The sequence below is a fragment of the Lutra lutra genome, chromosome 4 (assembly GCF_902655055.1).
Source record: "Lutra lutra chromosome 4, mLutLut1.2, whole genome shotgun sequence".
Classification (NCBI taxonomy): domain Eukaryota; kingdom Metazoa; phylum Chordata; class Mammalia; order Carnivora; family Mustelidae; genus Lutra; species Lutra lutra.
The window spans coordinates 177,571,768-177,592,533 of record NC_062281.1 but is presented as its reverse complement, the minus strand read 5'-3'; the positions used below and the strand labels follow the sequence as shown (position 1 = coordinate 177,592,533).

Here is a 20,766-nt window from a genome sequence, read left to right as displayed (position 1 = left end):
TCATGGTTTGTCTTCCTCTCTGGTTTCATCTTGTTTCATTTTTTCCTTTCTTTCCCTATGATCCTTTGCCTTGTTTCTTAAATTCCACATATCATTGAGAGCATACAATAATTGTGACAATTCTCTAATTGACTTATTTTGCTTAGTGTAATACCCTCTAGTTCCATCCACGTTGTTGCAAATGGCAAGATTTCCTTTTTATGGCTGCATAATATTCCATTATGTGCATCTACACCACATCTTCTTGATCCATTGATTTGTCAGTGTACATCTGGACTCTTTCCATAGATGGGGTGTTATGGACATTGCTGCTATAAACATTGTGGTGCAGGTGCCCCTTTGCATCACTACATTTGTACCTTTGGGATAAATACACAGTAGTGCAATTCCTGGGTCATACAGTAGCTCTATTTTCAACTTTTTGAGGAACCTCTACTATTTTCCAGAGTGGCTGCACCAACTTGCATTCCCAACAGTGTAGGAGGGCTCCCTTTTCTCTGCATCCTCGCCAGCATCTGTTGTTTTCCTCACTTGTTAGTTTTAGCCATTCTGACTGGTGTGAGGTAGTATCTCATTGTGGCTTTGGTTTGTATTTCCCTGATGCCAAGTGATGTTGAGTATTTTTTCATGTGTCTGTTGGCCATTTGGATGTCTTCTTTGGAGAAATGTCTGATCATGTCTTCTGCCCTATTGTGACTGGATTATTTGTTCTTTGGGTGTTGAGTTTGATAAGTTCTTTATAGATTTTGGATACTAGCCCTTTCTCTGATATGTCATCTGCAAATATCTTCTCCCATTCTGCTGGTTGTCTTTTGGTTTTGTTGACTGTTTCCTTGCTGTGCAAAAGCTTTTGATCTTGATGAAGTCCCAATAGTTTGTTTTTCCCTTTGTTTCCCTTGCCCTATGGAGACGTGTTTAGCAAGAATTTGCTGCGGCTGAGGTCACAGAGGTTGCTGGTTGTGTTGTCCTCTAGGATTTTGATGGATTCCTGTCTCACATTTAGGTCTTTCATCCGTTTTGAGTCTATTTTTGTGTATGGTTTAAGGAAATGGTCCAGTTTCATTCTTCTGCATGTGGTTGTCTAGTTTTCCCAACAACATTTGTTGAAGAGACTGTCTCTTTTTTTGGATATTCTTTTCTGCTTTGTTGAAGATTAGTTGACCATAGTATTTATATTCTTTTAAAAATAGCATTAAATAAAAAACACCATACCTACATTATATCATTTGACCTTTTCAGTCTTCCAAGAAAAAGGGTGTTGGGTGTGAAGCATATGGGCCTTTTTCTGGTGAGGCATATGTGGCCCCTTCAGTGTTTGTTCTAGTTCTTCCTGTGCCTGTGAGACACAGCAGTGAGAGCCTATGTGGAAAGACTGAGATTTGACCAAGGCCACATAGCTTACTTACTATTACCAGATATTCTCACTGACTTTAGTGTTCTTTCTGTTACAATAAATCTCACCCTATATTCTTGGTGATTGTGAGGGAAATTACTATTGGGTGTTTTTTTTGGGGAGAGGGGAAGGGGAAGTTGACCATTATATCACAAAGCAGAGCCATAAACATAATTGCAGGCCAGCATTAGTGTATGCCAATTTGTCCAAATTCGCATTTTTAATTTGGTGCCCTGAGACCCCTAGGAAAGTTATCATGAAACCATAGTTGTTCCCAGTTGGCATCCTTAGGTGTTATTCATGGTCACATGTTTTGTGATCCTAAACAGTGCCAGTGACTTACATATCTCCCTGGTAATGCTCACTAAGATGCAATGCTAGATGTCTTCCACATTATGGGGAAGGCTCTTGACCTTTTAAGAGCTTATGATCCCAAAAGATATCATTTTGATGTATTTGCATAAACCCCAAAGAACTTGGGCTGAATGGGAACATCTAATCAGGTAGCAGGATTTTTATTGTCCTACTGTGTGCCTAATGCTAAAAAAAAAAAAATCCGCAATAGCAAAGTGTTTACATAGAGTTTCTTTTGTGATTAAATATCAAAGGAAAAGAGGGAATCTGCTTACAGATCTGGTGGAGAGATGATTTCAGGAGGGTGTGCTAGGAATCTGTAGGGGTGCCACTGATGGAAAACCCGGGCCAGGAGATCGAGAAGTGGTCTTGGGAATCCTGCTGGCTTAGAGGGTTGGCAGAGGGGCTTGGCCCTGAAAGCCATCATCCCAGCCATACTGGGGAAGAAAGACTAAACTTCCTGTGTAGCTTCAGTGGTGGAACCAGGACCAAAAGTTGGAAATAACAGGGAGCAGAACTTTCTTTCAAAGCCTAGTAGGGTTTTTGGCTCTAGCATTCCTTTTTTTTTCTTCTTTTTTTCTGATTTCAATATTAATGTGATTTCGTAGAGGAGAATTGAAAATATCACAAAGCAGAAGGAAAAAAAATCAGTCACACTACTATTCAAAGATGGCTATTGTTATATTTCCTTTTTTATTTTTTAAAGATTTTATTTTTATTTATTTATATTATTTGTGAGAGAGAATGCAAGAGAACACAAGCTGTGGAGAGGGAGAAGCAAGCTCTCTGCCAGCAGGGGGCCCTTTGCGAGGCTCAATCCTGAATTCATGACCTGAGCTGAAGGCAGACGCTTAACCTACTGAGGCACCCAGGTGCCCCATTTATATATTTCCTTTTTTACTTTTTATTTTATTTTTTAAAACGATTTTATTTATTTATTTGACAGAGATCACAAGTAGGCAGAGAGGCAGGCAGAGAGAGAGGAGAAGCAGGCTCCCTACCGAGCAGAGAGCCTGACATGGGGCTCGATCCCAGGACCCTGAGATCATGATCTGAGCCGAAGGCAGAGACCTAACCCACTGAACCACCCAGGCACCCCTGTATTTCCTTTTTAAAACACAGTTTTGGTAGTAGTATTTATTTAAAAAGCATCATGTTATCATATAAACATTTGGTGTGATGTAAGCATTTTTCCTTCATAAGTAGCATTTTTTAATAAGTAGCATTTCTAATTCTGCTTAATATCAAATGGCTATGCATTGTTTAGCCATTACTCTATCATTGGAAATTTTGGTCCTTTTAATTTTTTTATTTTTAGAAAATTTGTGATGGGGTACCTGATTGGTACAACATGCGACTCTTGATCTCAGGGTCCTGAGTTTGAGCCCCACGTTGGGCATGGAGCCTACTTAAAAAAATAAAATAAAACAAAATCCTTGATGAATATGCTTGGGTATAGAAGTTTTGTGTTTCTTGTATTTTGCATTTTCTACTGGTAAGTTCTCATAAATAAAATTAGTAGGTTTTTCTAACCATCAGAGTTTATAACAAAGGAGTAAGTTGCTTCAAGAGGTGAGACTGAAAGCCTACCTACCAGGATATTGAAGAGGGATTTCTTTATCAGGTTGAATCTTAGACATGATCACCTTTACCTTTCCTGTCCACCTTTGATTTTGTGAATCTATTAGAGGGTTTAGTGCTGTCTGTGATACTGATTTGGTTTTGGGGAGAGCCAAGATGAGGGTCGAGGATTCAAAGTATAATTAAAAGACTGGTTGCCGGGGCGCCTGGGTGGCTCAGTGGGTTAAGGCCTCTGCCTTCGGCTCGGGTCATGATCCTGGGATCGAGCCCCACATCGGGTTCTCTGCTCGGTGGGGAGCCTGCTTCCTCCTCTCTCTATCTCTCTCTCTCTCTCTGCTGGCCTCTCTGCTTACTTGTGATCTCTCTCTGTCAAATAAATAAATAAAATCTTTAAAAAAAAAAAAAAGACTGGTTGCCACAGATGCATACTGAGCAAGTGAAACTTGACATCCTTCTTGCTACATGTCTTGTTCTTATTTTCAGGATATGCTCCCATCTTCCTTCGTACTTCTATCCAGCCCTCCATTTTCTGGTGAAGCATACATGACCTCTTCAGTGTTTGTTGCAGTACTTCCTGTGGCTCTGATTCATTGTTTCCCCTTTCCCACCCTTTTCATCTTCCAAAGGTTCTTCAGCACTATGCAGCAGGGCCAACTCACCATGTTGTAAATCATAGGCAATAGCTAGTTCACTAGGTAGGCTGTTGAACTGTTTCAGGGGATAGAACTAGGGCCCTGAAGCCACCCTATTCCATCCCTTAAGGTTTGATGGGTTTTTTTTCCCCCAGGTAATTAAATGTGTGTCTTGTGGACCTGGGCTTGGCTGGAATGCTCAAGGGTCCTGAAGATCCTTCTATAGCTTCCTGCTGTTGAATTCCATTAAGAGAAGATGGCAAAAGTCAACATAACTAGAGACCTCATCCGTAGGCAGATCAAGGTAAGCACCTTAGACCTTTGTACAAAAGCATGAGGTTCTTTCTTCCTAACAGACTGGGGAAGAAGCTGAGGTCTGAAGACCTTGACTTGCCTGAAGTCACACAGCTACTTAGTGGCAGACCCAGGACTAGAATCAGGGTCTCTTGACTCCCATCTTCTTTTGCCCACGAACATGGAATTCATGGAGACTCCTCTATCCTAGTGCTTTGTACCTGGGCTGCTGAAATTAATGAAAGCTGGTGGGAGAAGGGAGCCATCTGTGTCTTGTGCATGTGCATACACAACTGTGTTGTGCATATGTAGGTTTATGGGGGGGGTGCTACAGCAGGAGAAAATACAGCATCTTCATGTTGTTCTAGCTGCCGAGTTGTGCACGTAACAGAACATGGAAGAGTCTTAGTCCTAGTTCAGCTTAAACTCTTTCTTCTTTTCTTTAAGGGTCTCCTGCACCTGACCTATGCAGTTGGTACATTCTGCGAGATGAATGAATGACCAGGCAGTCAAGTTCATTTAGCAGGGTAGCCCAGGCTTTGTCAGGAGCACAGGGATTGATTGATGGATGGATGGATGGATGGATGGATTTTTTTTTTTTTTTAAGGACCACAGGGATTTAATGGAAGAGTTTCCACCAAGACATGATGTCCTTTGTAGTAAGAACCCCAGGCTGGGGTCAGGAGCTTAAGACCCTAATTACTTATAAGACTTGAGTCATTTTACTTCCTTTTGTTTTCTGTTGTTAAATGATAATAATGTCTGCCTTTAGGCAGATCATAGAGAATGAAATCTGAAAGTTCTTTGAAAAGGTTAAGTGCTAAAAAATTTTTTTAATTAAAAATCTTTAAAAAGTCAGTGGCATGCAGCATACGCTGTGATCATCATCTAAAAGGATTGAGTGTATGCCTCTACATGAGCTGTGTACTTGGTGCACATCAATCTGTTTCATGTATTTTTTTCCCTGCATCCCTGAATCCTTTGGGGGCTTTGTCCATTTGTGGGTTTTTTGGTAATTTCATTGGACTGGATGGCCCTCAAGGGCCAAGGACCATTTCCTAGAGGCACAGAATCAGAACTGGAGGGACAATGAAGTTATTTTTTTTCCTATGAATATACCCCACAATATGTGTCCTAAAGATGGTGCCCACCCACTCCATCCTAACAATGCAAACTCCCTATTTGTTGTTTTTAGTTTTTTTCGTTTTTTCTTTGCCTCCTCCTCCTCCTCCTTTTTTTGTAACCCAACAGCACAACTTTGTGCTTAATTTTATACTCTCTTATTATTATTCTCTAACCTTTACCCAAGTATAGTGCAGACTCCTGCAGGCCAATTTCTTGTTACTTTTGTAGATCCTATGGTGCCCAGCACAGTGCTGGGTACATAATAGGTACATGGGAAATCATGTTGGATTAAATTAATGAAACTGTGAGTTTGTATCTGTCCCCCAGGAGCGGGGTGCCCTGAGCTTTGAGCGGCACTACCATGTCACTGACCCCTTTATCAGGCGGCTGGGCCTGGAAGCAGAGCTACAGGTAAGAAATCCAGTTTGCATACTAGATGCAGATGGCTGGGTCTCCATTTTCTGTCTGTAGAGAACCCTCTGCATTATTCAAGGCATAAAAAAGTTTTTCTCTTCAGGTCACACCTGATGGTTACCTCTCCTTTCCAACAGTTTTATTAGGCAGGTAAAAATAGGCAGGTGAATCAAGGTTAGTGATTGGTATGGTCATGCAGAAGTTATTTCTTGGTCATATATTATTTGCTGTGTGCTTGGAAAAAAGATTGTTGAAATGTGTGCCACGTTTTTCCTATTGGCTTGGACATAATTATTCTTACCTTTGCAAAGGAAGTTAGAGTTTACACAGTGTTTTTACACACACACACACGCGCACGCGCTTTCTCATTTTAGCTTCAAAGTAATGTTGTGGGGTTATAGGGAATGGGTATTAAAAAAAAAAGGTTTAGAAAGGTCAAGCACCTTGTCCAGTGTTGTCCTGACCAGTCCATGGAAAGCCAGGCCTTCAGTCCAGAAGTTCAGCTTTTTCATTATGTCCAACACAGAGACACTCTATAATGTTATGATGTTAGTTCCAGTCCCTTTCCTTCTTCCAGACCATGTTTTGAATCCAACTTTTAGATGTCCTATCCAATTTAGTGTTATCAGTGGGTTGAGTTGGAATTCTCTTTGCTGGGATGCCTGGGTGGCTCACTCAGTTAAGCGTCTGCCTTCAGCTCTGGTCATGATCCCAGGGTCCTGGGATCAAACCCCGCATTGGGCCACCCAGGTGCCTCTAAATTTAGTTTTAAAACCTGTTTTCCTGGGCACCTGGGTGGCTTAGTCATTAAGTGTCTGCCTTGGGCTCAGGACATGATCCCCAGGTCCTGGGATCGAGCCCCGAGTCAAGCTCCATGCTTGGCAGGAAGCCTGCTTCTCCCTCTCTCACTCCTCCTGCTTGTGTTCCCTCTCTCCCTGTCTCTGTCAAATAGATAAATAAGTAAAATCTTTAAAAAAAAAAAAAAAAGTAAAACTTGTTTCCTCACTAGCTATATGGTCTTGTGCAGGTTACCCTAGTTTCCTGATCTGTGAAGTAGAGCAGTAACTGAGAATTGTTGTGATGATTAAATGAGATTTGTGTGAAGCACTAACAACACAGTGCCTGGATCATAGAAAGCTAGTTCATGATTCTTAAGTCTTCCAGGTTTTTTTCTTAATTGATTTATTTGACAGATAGAGATTACAAGTAAGCAGAGAGGCAGGCAGAGAGAGAGAGAGAGAGGAGGAAACCGGTTCCCTGCTGGGCATAGAGCCCAATGTGGGGCTTGATCCCAGGACCCTGGGAACATGACCTGAGCTGAAGGCAGAGGCTTTAATCCACTGAGCCACCCAGGCGCCCCCTTGCAGTTTCTTAATATAAATTTTTTTGCCTACAAAATGAGGCTCAAACCATTTAAATAGTTTGGTAAACTCTTTTATACTTTTATATCATGATTGCTTACATATTTCTAAAAATTCTTTGAAAACATAATTTTTTTTTTAAAGATTTTATTTATTTATTTGACAGAGAGAGATCACAAGTAGACGGAGAGGCAGACAGAGAGAGAGAGGGAAGCAGGCCTCCCGCTGAGCAGAGAGCCCGATGTGGGACTCGATCCCAGGACCCTGAGATCATGACCCGAGCCGAAGGCAGCGGCCTAACCCACTGAGCCACCCAGGCGCCCTGAAAACATAATTTTTAAGACATTTATTTATCCTTTATTGATTTGGAGTTTCTTTCCATATTTCCTTCAGAACATAACTCAAAGTACTCCCTTCTGGTGCAGCTGGGGACAGGGCATGAAAGATTTTTACCTCCAAGGGGATATTTAGCAATATGCAGTACCAGTTTTGGTTGGCCAGATGAGAAGAGTACTGCTGGCATATAGTGGACAGGGGATAGGGATGCTGCTAGACCTCCTACAACACCCAGTACAGCAACAAAGAATGTGCAGTAAAGAATTATGCAGCCCAAATGCCAACAATGCCGTGGTTGAGAAACCCTGCTCTGCTGGATGCTGAGTGGACAGTGGTCACTGGCTGGCTGGGCTCACTCTTTCAGCCGTGCCTCCAGCCAACCCATATTCTCTCCCATCTCTTCCTAGTTAAGTAACTTGGTCCGAAATAGACTTAGAAGCTTTTATAAACACAAAACAGGATCCCATGTATTGTTTCGCAAAGTTTGGAGCGCAAATACAAAATTACATTAAGGTGAAATGTTTCAATTTGCACTTCCCTAACCTACATAGTATGTACAGATTTCGATGTTTAAAAAAAAAAACGAAAGAAAGAAAAGAAAAGAAACAAAAACTCTAGTTTAAATCCCAGCTTGGCCACTTGTGAGACTTAGAGAAGTGAGAGCAGATGGAAAGATGATGACTGGGAGAAAAATGGGTTTGGGAGGGTTTCAGGGGTTGGACATATTAAATTTGGAACCCTGTTGGATAGCTTTATGGAGATGTCAAGTAAATAGGCAGTTGATGATACTAATTGGGAGAGAGCTATGGACAGGAGAGAGAAATCTGAAGACTCAACTCTAGGAGGGATAGAGACTAGGGCTCAAGACCTAGCTATGGAGACACTCCAGCTTTTAGAAGTTGATTACAAGCTAAGAAGATAAAAAGTTACCCAAGAAAGTCATCAGTGAAGTAAAAAGGAAACAGAACCAGGAAAGTGTAAAGGCCACATAATGAGAATATTTTAAGAAAGAAGGAGTGGTCACTTCTACTCAGTGCTTTTGAAAGGTTGGGTAAGATGAGGACAGAACAATGCATGTGGTCTTTACTGGAGCAGTTTTACTGGAGTGGTGGGAATAGATGCTAGATCTGAGGGGTTGTGAGAGGGAATTGGAGGAAAAGAAGTGACAGCCATATCATAGACAGCTTTCTTGTTTTCTCTTTAAAGAGAGATGGAAGTTTATCTTTTAATTTATTTAATACAAACTTTTCCCCCAGATGAGAGGAGGTAGGATATAATCAGTAAAAAGGGTAAACTATAAAAGATACCTTCTCTTGGCCATCTATGTATACTATTTACCTTTCTTCAGCTCTCTTGTCCTCCTGTCTTTGAGTTGGCTTTAACCAATTGTAGGGGGGCTCATTTCAGAAGATGGAGGAAGAATGGCATCTGTTTTTCTTTTTTTTTTTTTTTTTTTAAACAGAGATCACAAGTAGGCAGAGAGACAGGCAGAGAGAGAGGAGGAGGCAGGCTCCCTGCTAAGCAGAGAGCCCGATGCGGGGCTCGATCCCAGGACCCTGGGATCATGACGTGAGCCAAAGGCAGAGGCTTTAACCCACTGAGCCACCCAGGCGCCCCAAATGATGTCTTCTTTATTCTCTCGTTTCTTTCCTTCAAAGTTATTTTATTTTGTTTTTGTTTTCCACTTTACAGAGTTGTCTACACAACTCTTGAAAAAACTTTGTTTACAAAAGGAACTGGAGAACTGGAGAAGTGGCTGGGTCTATGGGATCAAGGGAGATTAATAAGAATGGAAGAAATAGGGGCGCCTGGGTGGCTCGGTGGGTTGGGCCGCTGCCTTCGGCTCAGGTCATGATCCCGGGTCCTGGGTTCGAGCCCCGCATCAGGCTTTCTGCTCAGCAGGGAGCCTGCTTCCTCCTCTCTCTCTGCCTGCCTCTCTGCCTACTTGTGATTTCTCTCTGTCAGGTGAATGGATAAAATCTTTAAAAAAAAAAAAAAAAGAATGGAAGAAATATGAGCATGTGATTATGTTGATGGCAGGGGAAGGTTTGCTGATGTAGTAGGACAGAATAATTGAAGGAGCAAAGTGCTGGGGAAGGCTGGAGGCAGTGGGATTCAAGAGTTCAAGCAGTTCAGGCCTTTGATAAAAGCCAAGACATTTCTATCATTGTTAAAGGGTCCAGTGGGTCTAGGATAGGAGAGAGGCATAGACTGGAATAAAAACTGAAGTGTCATTCATTGACAGAGAGAGAGAGTCTATAGTAGCAGTTTTCAAAGTGTTGTCTGCAGACCCCTGGGAATCCCCATGACTTTTTCAAGGAAGTCTGTGGTTAAAACTACTTTCATAGTAGTATCAAGACGCTGTTTGCAAAACAAAAATTAATTCATTTAAAATTTGCAAAAAATGGGGCGCCAGAGTGGCTCAGGTGGTAAGCATCTGCCTTTGGCTCAGGTCATGATTTCAGGGTCCTGGGATCAAAGCCCTGCTTTGGGCTCCCGGCTCATTGGGGAGTCTTCTTCTCTCTCTGCCCCTTCCCTGCTTCCGTTCTCTCTCTTTCTCTATCAAATAAGTAAATATGCTCTTAAAAAATAAATAAATAAAATTTGCCAAAAAAAAAGTGAGTAAAACTACTCTCACCTTAGTATGGATTAAGGCAAATAGCATCAATTGACTTATTAACGCCCTGCATTTGCAGTAACCAAAAAAAGCAAGTTTTACTTAAAATGTGCTTGATGTGAAGCAACAAAAATTACTAGTTTTATTAAATCTCAACCCTTAAGTATCTCTTAGTATTCTGTATCACGGGATGGGAAGTACCCATAAAGTACTCCTGCAAACCCACTATGATGGTTGCCTGGAGGAAGAAGCACTTGTGCAGTTGTTCGAGTTGTAAGCCCCACTACTTTTCATGAAGCACTATCTGAAAGAACCAGACGAAAACTGTGGTTATTCAAATAAGAGTACTTGGCAGACATTTTCTTTAAAAAATGAATGAATTGAGCTGTTACTTCAAGAAAAACAACTGATAGTATTTGTTGCCAAGGATAAAACTTGAACTTCTAAGCCAAGAAAAGAGAGAATATAGGAAAACTTTTATCTGTTGTGGTGAGCTTGATAACTTCTCAATACTTTAAAAGCTTTTTTGACAAGGTCTGTAGTGATAAAACAGATGTCAACAGCATTGCATAATGAATGTTAACATTGAAGACTTTTAAATTCAGTGAGTCAGTGTTTTCAAAATGACCAGTGGTTGATGTAACACTGTGTAAAACGTACATGTGTAATACACCTATGCGTAATACAAACATGTGTAAAACACCTATACATAATACATGTGTAAAACACCTATGCATAATACAAACTAGACCAATGCGCTTTAACAATAGGAGGGTACCAATAGTTCCTTCCTGTGGTTTCAGATTCTGGATTGTAACTTAAGAAACCATTACTTGTGGAGTTTTGGTGCAGTATCAAAGAAGGATATCTATAATTATAAGGCTATTAAAATACTCCTCCCTATTGCAACTACTTATCTTTGTGTGGCTGTATTTTCATTATATACTTTAACCAAAATAACATTGCAACAGACAATACAAAAGTAGGTGTGAGACCAGTTACGTTCCATTAAGCTAGACATTATGCAAAGCCACTCTTTTTATTAAATTCTTTTGTCTTAGAAAATATATTTACTACGGGCGCCTGAATGGCTCAGTGGGTTAAGCTTCTGCCTTCAACTCAGGTCATAGTCTCAGGGTCCTGGGATCGAGGCCCGCATTGGGCTTTTTGCTCAGCAGGGAGCCTGCTTCTCCTTTTCTCTGCCTGTCTCTCTGCCTACCTGTGATCTCTCTCTCTCTCTGTCAAATAAATAAATGAAATCTTTAAAAAAAAAAAAAAAAAGAAAAAATATATTTACTTTTCATTTAAAATGTGTTAATTTACCATTTTTATTTTCAAATGAAAATAATACAAATATTTCCATTTTAATTTCTAATATGTTATAAATATCAATAAATATAACCCCTATAAAAAAAGCTGTTTGGGATCCTCAGTAATTTTTGATAGTGTGGTCTTGAGACAAGAGGTTTGAGAACCACTGCTCTGTATAAGAGCCGTGAAACCGGATGACTGGGTAATGTCACTTGGGGACAAAGTAGAAAGTGAGAGAAGCAAGCTCAGGACCAGGAACCAAGGTGGTTCGAACATTTAGAGATTGCCTGTTACTGCTCTTCCTCTCTCCACAGGAACCAGAAACAATAGACATAGAGATAGGAGAACATGGTTATCGGGGAAGCCAAGGAGGAGGTAAAGTTCAACAGTACTGAGTTTTAGAGTCTTAACTCCCAAAAGGCCGTCTTATTTCCCTCTTTCCTAGTTGGAGGTTGGAGGGGATATCTTTTTGTGACTGTCCCACCTGACAAATAGTAATTAAGATACCATTATGAGTCATATGACCTTAGTTAGATAAGTCTAACTTTAGCACCCATTTCTTCATCAGTAAAATAATATCCATATCCTGTTTGTTAGGTTAGGTGAGGAGGGATAAACAAGTTAATTTGTGTAAAGTACTTAGCACGGTGCCTAGCATATCGTAAAACTCATATAGCACTCAAATATTAGCTGGTATTATTTTTTAAACACTTTACTGTCATTTCCTTTCCTTGTTTTATTTCCTACCCATTGTCACATATGGATTGTGTGTTAGTTAACAGCAGTTCATTTCTAGCATTAGGAAGAGGTGATTATTTGGGGCTGGAGGTGGGATAAAAGAGGTAAAATCAACAGTAAAAGCTCCTGCCTTTTTGTGGTTATTGATAATAATATTCTTTATTATCTGGGGAAGATTTTTTTTTCCTGGTTCTCCTAATTTACTACTTTGTATGCTTTTGAAAAACTCTAAAGGATAACTTAAAGAGAACTCCTAGGACAGAGCACTGAACATTTAATAGATGTTCACCAAAAACCTGTTGGTTTGATTTTTTTTTTTAATTTTCTTATTAGAGTTCCTTTTTTTTTTTTTTTTTTTAAGATTTTATCTATCTATTTGACAGACAGAGATCACAAGTAGGCAGAGAGGAAGGGAAGCAGGCTCCCTGGCGAGTAGAGAGCCCGATGCTATGTATGGCTTGAGATACCAGGACTCTGGGATCATGACCTGAGCTGAAGGCACCCCCGGCTTTAACCCACTGAGCCACCCAGGTGGCCCTAGAGTTTGCTTTTTTAATCTTATTCCCATACCACTTCTCTACCTTCCAGGTTAATAATCCTTCCCTGTTTTTACTTTCTGACTTTCTAGTTTGCATTTTGAGTTTAACCGGTCTGGTATTTTGTTACTTTTCCTGTATATTTAGAATTTATACCCAAAGAGATGCCTATTTAAAAAGCATCCAAGTTAACATTGATAACTTTATTTCTTGGATATTCTTTCCATTGCATTCATCCTGCGGGTTCTGTAAGCTTCTGAAAAATCTACTTTGCAAAGCTGATTTTTTTTTTTCATACTTCTCTCCTGAATTGTTTAAGACTGGTTTCCATCCACTTTACCTGAATTAATTTTGTTCCTAGTTGTTTCTTCCTAAGGAAGATCTGAATCAAGAAGTACATCAATCAGGGCGCCTGGGTGGCTCAGTGGGTTAAAGCCTCTGCCTTAGGCTCAGGTCATGATTCTGGGATCCTGGGATCGAGCCCCGCATCGGGCTCTCTGCTCGGCGGGGAGCCTGCTTCCTCCTCTCTCTCTCTCTCTCTCTCTCTCTGCTTCTCTGCCTATTTGTGATCTCTGTCTGTCAAAATAAATCAATAAAATCTTAAAAAAAAAAAAGTACATCAATCTGTTGTATTCATCTCTCTTTTATATTAGGAAATTGTCCTTAATACTCTCAGATCTTGGGGCACCTGGGTGGCTCAGTGGGTTAAGCCTCTGCCTTCGGCTCAGGTCATGATCTCAGGGTCCTGGGATCGAGCCCCACATCGGGCTCTCTCCTTAACGGGGAGCCTGCTTCCCCTCTCTCTCTGCCTGCCTCTCTGCCTACTGTGATCTCTGTCTGCCAAATAAATAAAATCTTTAAAAAAAAAAAATACTCTCAGATCTTGGCACTTAAAAATGTTTAAACTAAATCATGATCTAAAACTGCTCATTGTACTGTAATAAAAAATCAGAGTACTTAGCACCGTACTTAGCATTAGCATCTCTTCTTTGACCTGGAGGTTTGGGTGGATGACATGAATGATGCTTCTTTTTTTTTTTTTTTTTTTTTAAGATTTTATTTATTTACTTGACAGAGAGATCACAAGTAGACAGAGAGGCAGGCAGAGAAAGGGGGGAAGCAGGCTCCCCGCTGAGCAGAGAGCCCGACGCAGGGCTCAATCCCAGGATCCTGAGATCATGACCTGAGCCGAAGACAGAGGCTTAACTTCCTGAGCCACCCAGGCGCCCCTGAATGATGCTTCTTAAACATTTTTTTCCTTCAACCTAGCATCTTACTATTAGGTCCTTTCCTTTTTTATGTACTTATTTTTGATTAGGTAAACATTCATATAGTTGTAATTTTAAAAGTTTAAAAGATCATCTCCTTCCCATTCTTTCCCAGCCACCTAATTTACTTCCCTGGAATCAACTAGTCAGTTTTAGTATCATTCCAGAGGAATTTTATGCATTCTCACCCTTTCTCACAAATGTTAGCATAACATATTTACTGCTTTGTACCTTAAGTTTTTTAATTTAAAAATGTTTTATGATTTTAGTATATCAGTACATAAAGATATTTCTAATTTCTAATTCTTTCATGGCTTCACAGTAATTCATTTAAACTGTTCCTGTTGGCAGACATGTAGATTACCTACAGTCTTTTGTACATACATCATTGCTTGCTGTATCACTGGCACATATTGGTGTCTATAGGATAAAAACCTATAAGTGGGGTGCCTGGGTGGCTCAGTGGGTTAAAGCCTCTGCTTTCAGCTCAGGTCATGGTCTCAGGGTCCTGGGATCGAGCCCCACATCGGGCTCTCTGCTCAGCAGGGAGCCTGCTTCTCTTTCTCTCTCTCCCTGCTTGCTTGTGATCTGTCAAATAAATAAATAAATAAATAAATCTTTAAAAAAAAAAAAAAACCTATGAGTGGAATTAGTAGGTCAGAGGGTACACGTATCTGTGATTTTTGGATAATTATTATCAAAATTACCTTTCATGGGCACCTGGGTGGTTCACGTAGTTAAGCATCTGCCTTGGGCTTAGGTCATGATCCCAGCGTCCTAGGATTGAGTCCCTCAGCAAGCCTGCTTCTCCTTCTCCCTGTGCCCTCCCCCTGCTTGTGTTCTCTCTCTTTGTTAAATAAAATCTTAAAAAACAAAATTATCTTTCATGGAGTTTGTACTAAATTGTACGTCTTTTACATTCCTTCATTCTTAGAGCACTGCTCAACAAATGTTTGTTCTCTCCCCAACCCCAGTCTCTATTCCTCTATGTGTCCCGCATTATTCTGAGAAATTTCACAAATGGATGAAACTTGATGGGCTGGAGAAATCACAGCTTAGTTTCCTAAAAGAAATGTAGTCCACATTGATGCCTGAGAGCTGGATGGGAGGAGCTAGATTTGGGGATTTGTAGGGAGAGAAAAAGTGCTAGGTTGGGGGAAGAGCATATGAGTGATGCGAGAGAGAGTTGAGGGTACTCAGTTCAGGAGAACAGGCAGTCACAAAATACAAGTGGGAGAAGGATGACAGATGAGGTTGGTGAGACGAGTGTGGGTGAAATGCTCCTAATAAGACATTGTAAACTATGTTGAAGACCATGGACTTTATCCTAAGGTCAGTGGAGAGCCATTGAATGGTTTTTACAATAGGAGCAAATGATCAGAATTAAGCTTTAAAATTATCTTGGCAAAAAAAAATTATCTTGGCTTCAAAATGAAGATTGCACAGGTTTAAATATAGCCAGACTAGGGGCTCCTGGGTGGCTCAGTTGGCTAAGCGTCTTACTCTTGTTTTCTGCTCAGGTCCTGTTCTCATGGGCTGTGGGATTGATCTCATGGGAACCATCACAGTGCTCTCTCCTCTCCCTCTGTCCCTCCCTCTGCTCATGCACTCTCTCTCTCTCTCAAATAAATCAACCTTTAAAATTAATAACAATTAATAAGTAAATATAGCCAGACCAGTTTAAGGGACTGTGGCTGTGATTCAGGTAGAGGTGATAGATAACCTGACCCTAGATAATGGTAATTTGGATAGAGAGAAGTCAGTGAATTTGCAAAACATTTAAGAGATAGAATAAACAGGGGCACCTGGGTGGCTCAGTGGGTTAAAGCCTCTGCCTTCTGCTCAGGTCGTGATCTCAGGGTCCTGGAATCAAGCCCCGCATCGGGCTCTCTGCTCAGCAGGGAGCCTGCTTCCTCCCTCTCTCTCTGCCTGCCTCTCTGCCTACTTGTGATCTCAGTCTGTCAAATAAATAAATAAAAAATCTTAAAAAAAAAAGAATAAACAGAATTCTTGGTGACTTGATGTGAAAAGTTAGGAAAGAGGAGTCAAGGGTGAAGGTCAAGTTTCTGACTTGACTGGCAGAGTAAATGATAGTATCATTCACTAGGTTAACGAAGCACTGGAAAAGGAATAGGTTTGGGGGGAAGATAACAAACTCAGTATGGATGTTCTGGAGCTGTATGTTGTACATTATCTAGTGCTTTCTGGATAGGTAGTTGGAATACTTGACTCTGAGCCTAAGATACAGGTATACTTGGGAGATGTTGACGTGAGAGCAGGGAACATCATAGAGATTGGAACAATGGAAGAGTTGTAATCACCTCTGGGGAATATGCAGAGTGGAGGGAAAGCCTTGGATAGAGACATAAAGAAGACCAACGTAAGGGCCATGTGAACAAAGAAGAATATGCAAAGGGTACCAAGAAAGAGTAACTAGAGGAGTAGGAAGGAAAACAGAGAGAGATGGTGATGTCGCAGAACCCAGAAGAAGAAAGTTGTATTGAGGTGGAAGTATCAAATACTGCCAGGGTCCAAGTAAGATAAGGATTAAGAAATGTCCAATGAGGGACGCCTGGGTGGCTCAGTTGGTTAAGCGGCTGCCTTCGGTTCAGGTCATGATCCCAGCGTCCTGGGATCGAGTCCCATATCGGGCTCCTTGCTTGGCAGGGAACCTGCCTCTCCCTCGGTCTCTGCCTACTTGTGATCTCTCTCTCTTTCTGACAAATAAATAAAATCTTTAAAAAAAAAAAAAAGAAAGAAATGTCCATTGATTTAGGGCAAGGAAGCTACAATAGTAACCTTGGCAAGAGCCATTTTTGTGGTGTGTGGTATAGATGATAGAAGTAGATTGAGGAATTACTGGGAAGTAAGGAAGTGAAAATACTGAGTATAGGCTACTCTTTTGGTCTGGCTACAAAGGGGAATAGAAATGGAAGGCCATAGCTAGCTGCAGATTTGGCATCAAGGAAGTACTTTTCTAGATTAGAGGAACTTGTGCTTGTTTAATTCCAAGGGGAAGGAATTAGTGGAGAAAGGGAAGGTTAAAGATACAGGAGAACTAGAGTATCATTCAGGGTTGGGGTTTTGTCAAATGAATGTTGCAAGAGAATGATTTTAGTAATGAATCATGGATTCTTAGGGGAATAGGAAGGGAAATAAAGACATGATGCAGCATGTAAAGAAAATAAAGTGGTTGGCTGGACTTGGAGGATTTTTTGAGGATGAAGAATCAGTGAGGCATGCCTTGAGATTGTATATATGTATATATACATACACACTCTTTTCACTTGCCAAGGTATCTTGGAAATCACCTGTATCAGTGCATAGAGTTCTTCTTCATAGCTGCATAATATTGTATTATGTAGATGAGCCCAGATTTATTCAGTGAATATCCCCTGTATGGACTCTTAGGGTTGTTTCTAATAGTTACAACTACAACAATACCATGATGACTAACCTTACGTATAAGTATTTTAGTATTGCTGGAGGTGTATCTTTAGGGTAAAAACCTGAAAGTAGAAGTGCTGACCAAAGGGTAAATGCATATATGATTTTGTTAGACATTGCCAAATTTTCCTCCATGGGAGTTGCACCATTTTGTTTTCCCAGTTGTAATGCAGGAGAGTGCCTGCTTCTCCACAATTCAACAATAGACTGTGTGGTTAAGCTTTGGAATTTTTTTACTATTCTAACAGGTGAAAAATAGTATCTCAATGTAGTTTTAAGTTCTCTTTCTCTTATGAGTAAAATTGAATATCTATTCCATATGTTTTTTTTTTTTAAAGATTTTATTTATTTATTTGACAGAGAAATCACAAGTAGGCAGAGAGGCAGGCAGAGAGAGAGGAGGAAGCAGGCTCCCTGCTGAGCAGAAAGCCCGATGTAGGGCTTGAACCCAGGACCTGGGATCATGACCTGAGCCGAAGGCAGCGGCTTAACCCACTGAGCCACCCAGGCGCCCCTATTCCATATGTTTAAAGGCTATTATAATATAACTTTTGCTGATTTTGGTATAAGAATTTATATAGGTACCTGCATATTTTTGCAAACACAAGCACAGAATGGTTAAGCAGAAACTAATGAAATGGGTTACCCTCTAGTGGATGGAAGATATAGAGGTGGAGAGGTAGAAAAAAGGGAGTAACTTTTTTCTGGACCTTTTTGTAGAGTTTTTACTTTTAGAACCATGTTGAGGTTCACACATTCAAAAAGTAAATAAAAACAACGGATGGGGAGAGCGATGCCAACTAACCCAAGTAATTTTTCAACACAGTACTTTGACTATATATATTCTTCGAGTATATGTATTCTAAAGATAAACTTTAGGGGTGCCCTGGGGGGGGGCTCAGTCAGTCTGCCTGTGGCTCAGGTGATGGTCTTAGGGTCCTGAGATCAAGTCTGGCTCCTTGCTTAGTGGGGGGCCTTCTTTTCCCTCTTCCTCTGCTGTTCCCCTCTTCTTGTGCTTTCTCTCTCTCTCTCTTTCAAATAAATAGATAAAATCTTATATGTGTATTTAAAGAACTGGTATATTGGCAGCAACTGAGTAAGAGAGGCAGAAAAGTTGATATTACAGGATTTAAATTTAATATTAATTAGGATTAAATCTATGATGTTTTGGTATATATTTTCCATGGACATCTTTGCTCAGCATTCCACATCCCGCTTTAGTTACATGTGCTAGCTCATTTTGTCTCAGTGAGTTTTAATGTCAGAACCGGACAGGAGCCAAATGTCCTTGGATTCCAGTTTGTAGCCTGCAGTCCTCACTTTTGGGGGAGGCACTTTCATTTTTGGTTGCATCACCAGGATCTTCCAAGGACACTTTAAAGTTTTGTCCACACTTTGATCCATTCTATTTCTTTCACTTGTGGGATTTCTTGGCACAATGTTCCACACATGGTAGAGAGAGGGAGAGGAAAGGAATCTCACTTCACAAATAAGGAGAATAAAATTGAGCATTTCCAAGGTCACATAAGTGATAAAAATAAGATTAATAAGATTCTGTCAGGCCTGTCTGGCCCCATAGTTTATAATTCTTTCTACCTCAACCATGTGTCTACTTTTTAGAAAGGGTTTATCAGCACCTGGCTGGTTCAGTCAGGAAAGCATGCTGTTCTTGATCTCTGCATTGTGAGGTCAAACCCCACACTGGGTGTAGACCTTACTTTAATCAATTAATTTGTTAGTTCATCGATTAACAAATAGTTCTTGGCTTGGTAGATTCATTCTCTTGCCATACTAGTTTTCTTAATATTTTCCATATAAGTTGCAAAATTACGTATCTCACCTTCACAATCTGGCTTGATTGCTTTTTTGTTCCTGTTTTGTTTCATACATAATTTGAGCATAAATTCACTAGAAACAAGTAGTATCAAACTAGATTGGTTTTCTTTTTGAATATAGTTAGTAGACCAGGGAAGTTTTAGAGTATAACCTTACTCTAATAAAGATTTGTCAGAGTGTTTTTTTTTAATAATACCTTATAGAGAAGTAAATTATATACAAAGTTTATTAAATAGTCACCCACAAAGAAAAAGATGGACCTGGGACGCCTGGGTGGCTCAGTTGGTTAAGCCGCTGCCTTTGGCTCAGGTCATGATCCCAGAGTCCTGGGATCGAGTCCCACATCGGGCTCCTTGTTCTGTGGGGAGCCTGCTTCTCCCTCTGCCTCTGCCTGCTGCTCTGTCTGCCTGTGCTCGCTCTCTCTCTCTCTCTCTGACAAATAAATAAATAAAATCTTTAAAAAAAAAAAAAAGAAAGAAAAAGATGGACCTGACTTTTTTTTTTAAGATTTTATTTATTTATTTGACAGAGATCACAAGTAGGCAGAGAGGCAGGCAGAGAGAGAGGAAGGGAAGCAGACTCCCCGCTGAGCAGAGAGCCCGATGTGGGGCTCGATCCCAGGGTCCTGGGATCATGACCCAGGCCGAAGGCAGAGGCTTTAACCCACTGAGCCAGCCAGGTGCCCCAAGACCTGACTTTGGAAGAGATTTCAAGGAATATCCTTTAGATCAAGGTTCAGCAAAGTATGGTCTGTGGGCCAAATCCCGCCTGCCACCAGTTTGTTAGCTTGTTTTTAGTTTATTTTTTATTTTATTCAAGTGTACAATTGAGTGTGGTTTTTAGTATAGTCACAAAATTGCGCAGCTATCACCACTCTCTAATTCTAGACATTTTTATTGTCCCCAAAGGAAACCCTTTACCCATATTAGTAGTTATCCCTATCTCTGGCAGCCACTAGTCTATTTTTTGTCTCTGTGGATTTTCCTATTCTAGCCATGTCATAAAAATGGAATCATACAATACATGGCTTTTTTGTATCTGGCTTCTTTTACTTAGCATGATGTCTTCGAGATTCATCCATGCTGTAGCATGAATCAATCTTTCATTCCTTTTTATAGCCAAATAGCATTCTGTTATATGGATCTACCACATTTTGTTTATCCATTCGTTGTTGGTGGACATTTGGTTGTTTCCATCTTTTATCTATGAATAATGCTGCTGTGAACATTGTGTACAAGCTTTTGTGTGGTCATACATGTTCAGTTCCCTTAGGTATATACCTAAGGGTGGAATTGCTGGATCATATGTTTTTTGTTTGTTTTTATGTTCAATTTTTTGAGGAACTGCCAAACTATTTTTCAAAGTGGCAGCACCATTTTACTTTCCCAGGAAAAATGTATGACAGTTTTAGTTTCTCCATATCCTCACATGCATGATTTTAAATGGTTTTCTCCCATTTTGTGGATTGTCTTTTCACTTACTTGATAGCACCTTTGACACAGAAGTTTTTATTTTTAATGAAG

At 40.4% G+C, this 20,766-nt stretch overlaps 1 protein-coding gene across 4 annotated transcripts in view; it reads left to right on the top strand.

Moving 5' to 3' along the window:
- Nucleotides 1-20,766, top strand: part of WDTC1 (WD and tetratricopeptide repeats 1) — a 70,278-nt gene that overhangs the window by 16,474 nt on the left and 33,038 nt on the right. For 3 of the 4 annotated variants that reach the window (XM_047725976.1, XM_047725977.1, XM_047725975.1), the window contains exons 2-3: nucleotides 4,116-4,264; nucleotides 5,707-5,790. The exons of the other annotated variant lie outside the window; for it this stretch is intronic. In XM_047725976.1, coding sequence (XP_047581932.1) covers nucleotides 4,217-4,264; nucleotides 5,707-5,790 — 132 coding nt within the window. In that variant the 5' untranslated portion in view covers nucleotides 4,116-4,216. The remainder of the gene's footprint in view (nucleotides 1-4,115; nucleotides 4,265-5,706; nucleotides 5,791-20,766) is intronic. 4 annotated transcript variants of the gene reach the window in all.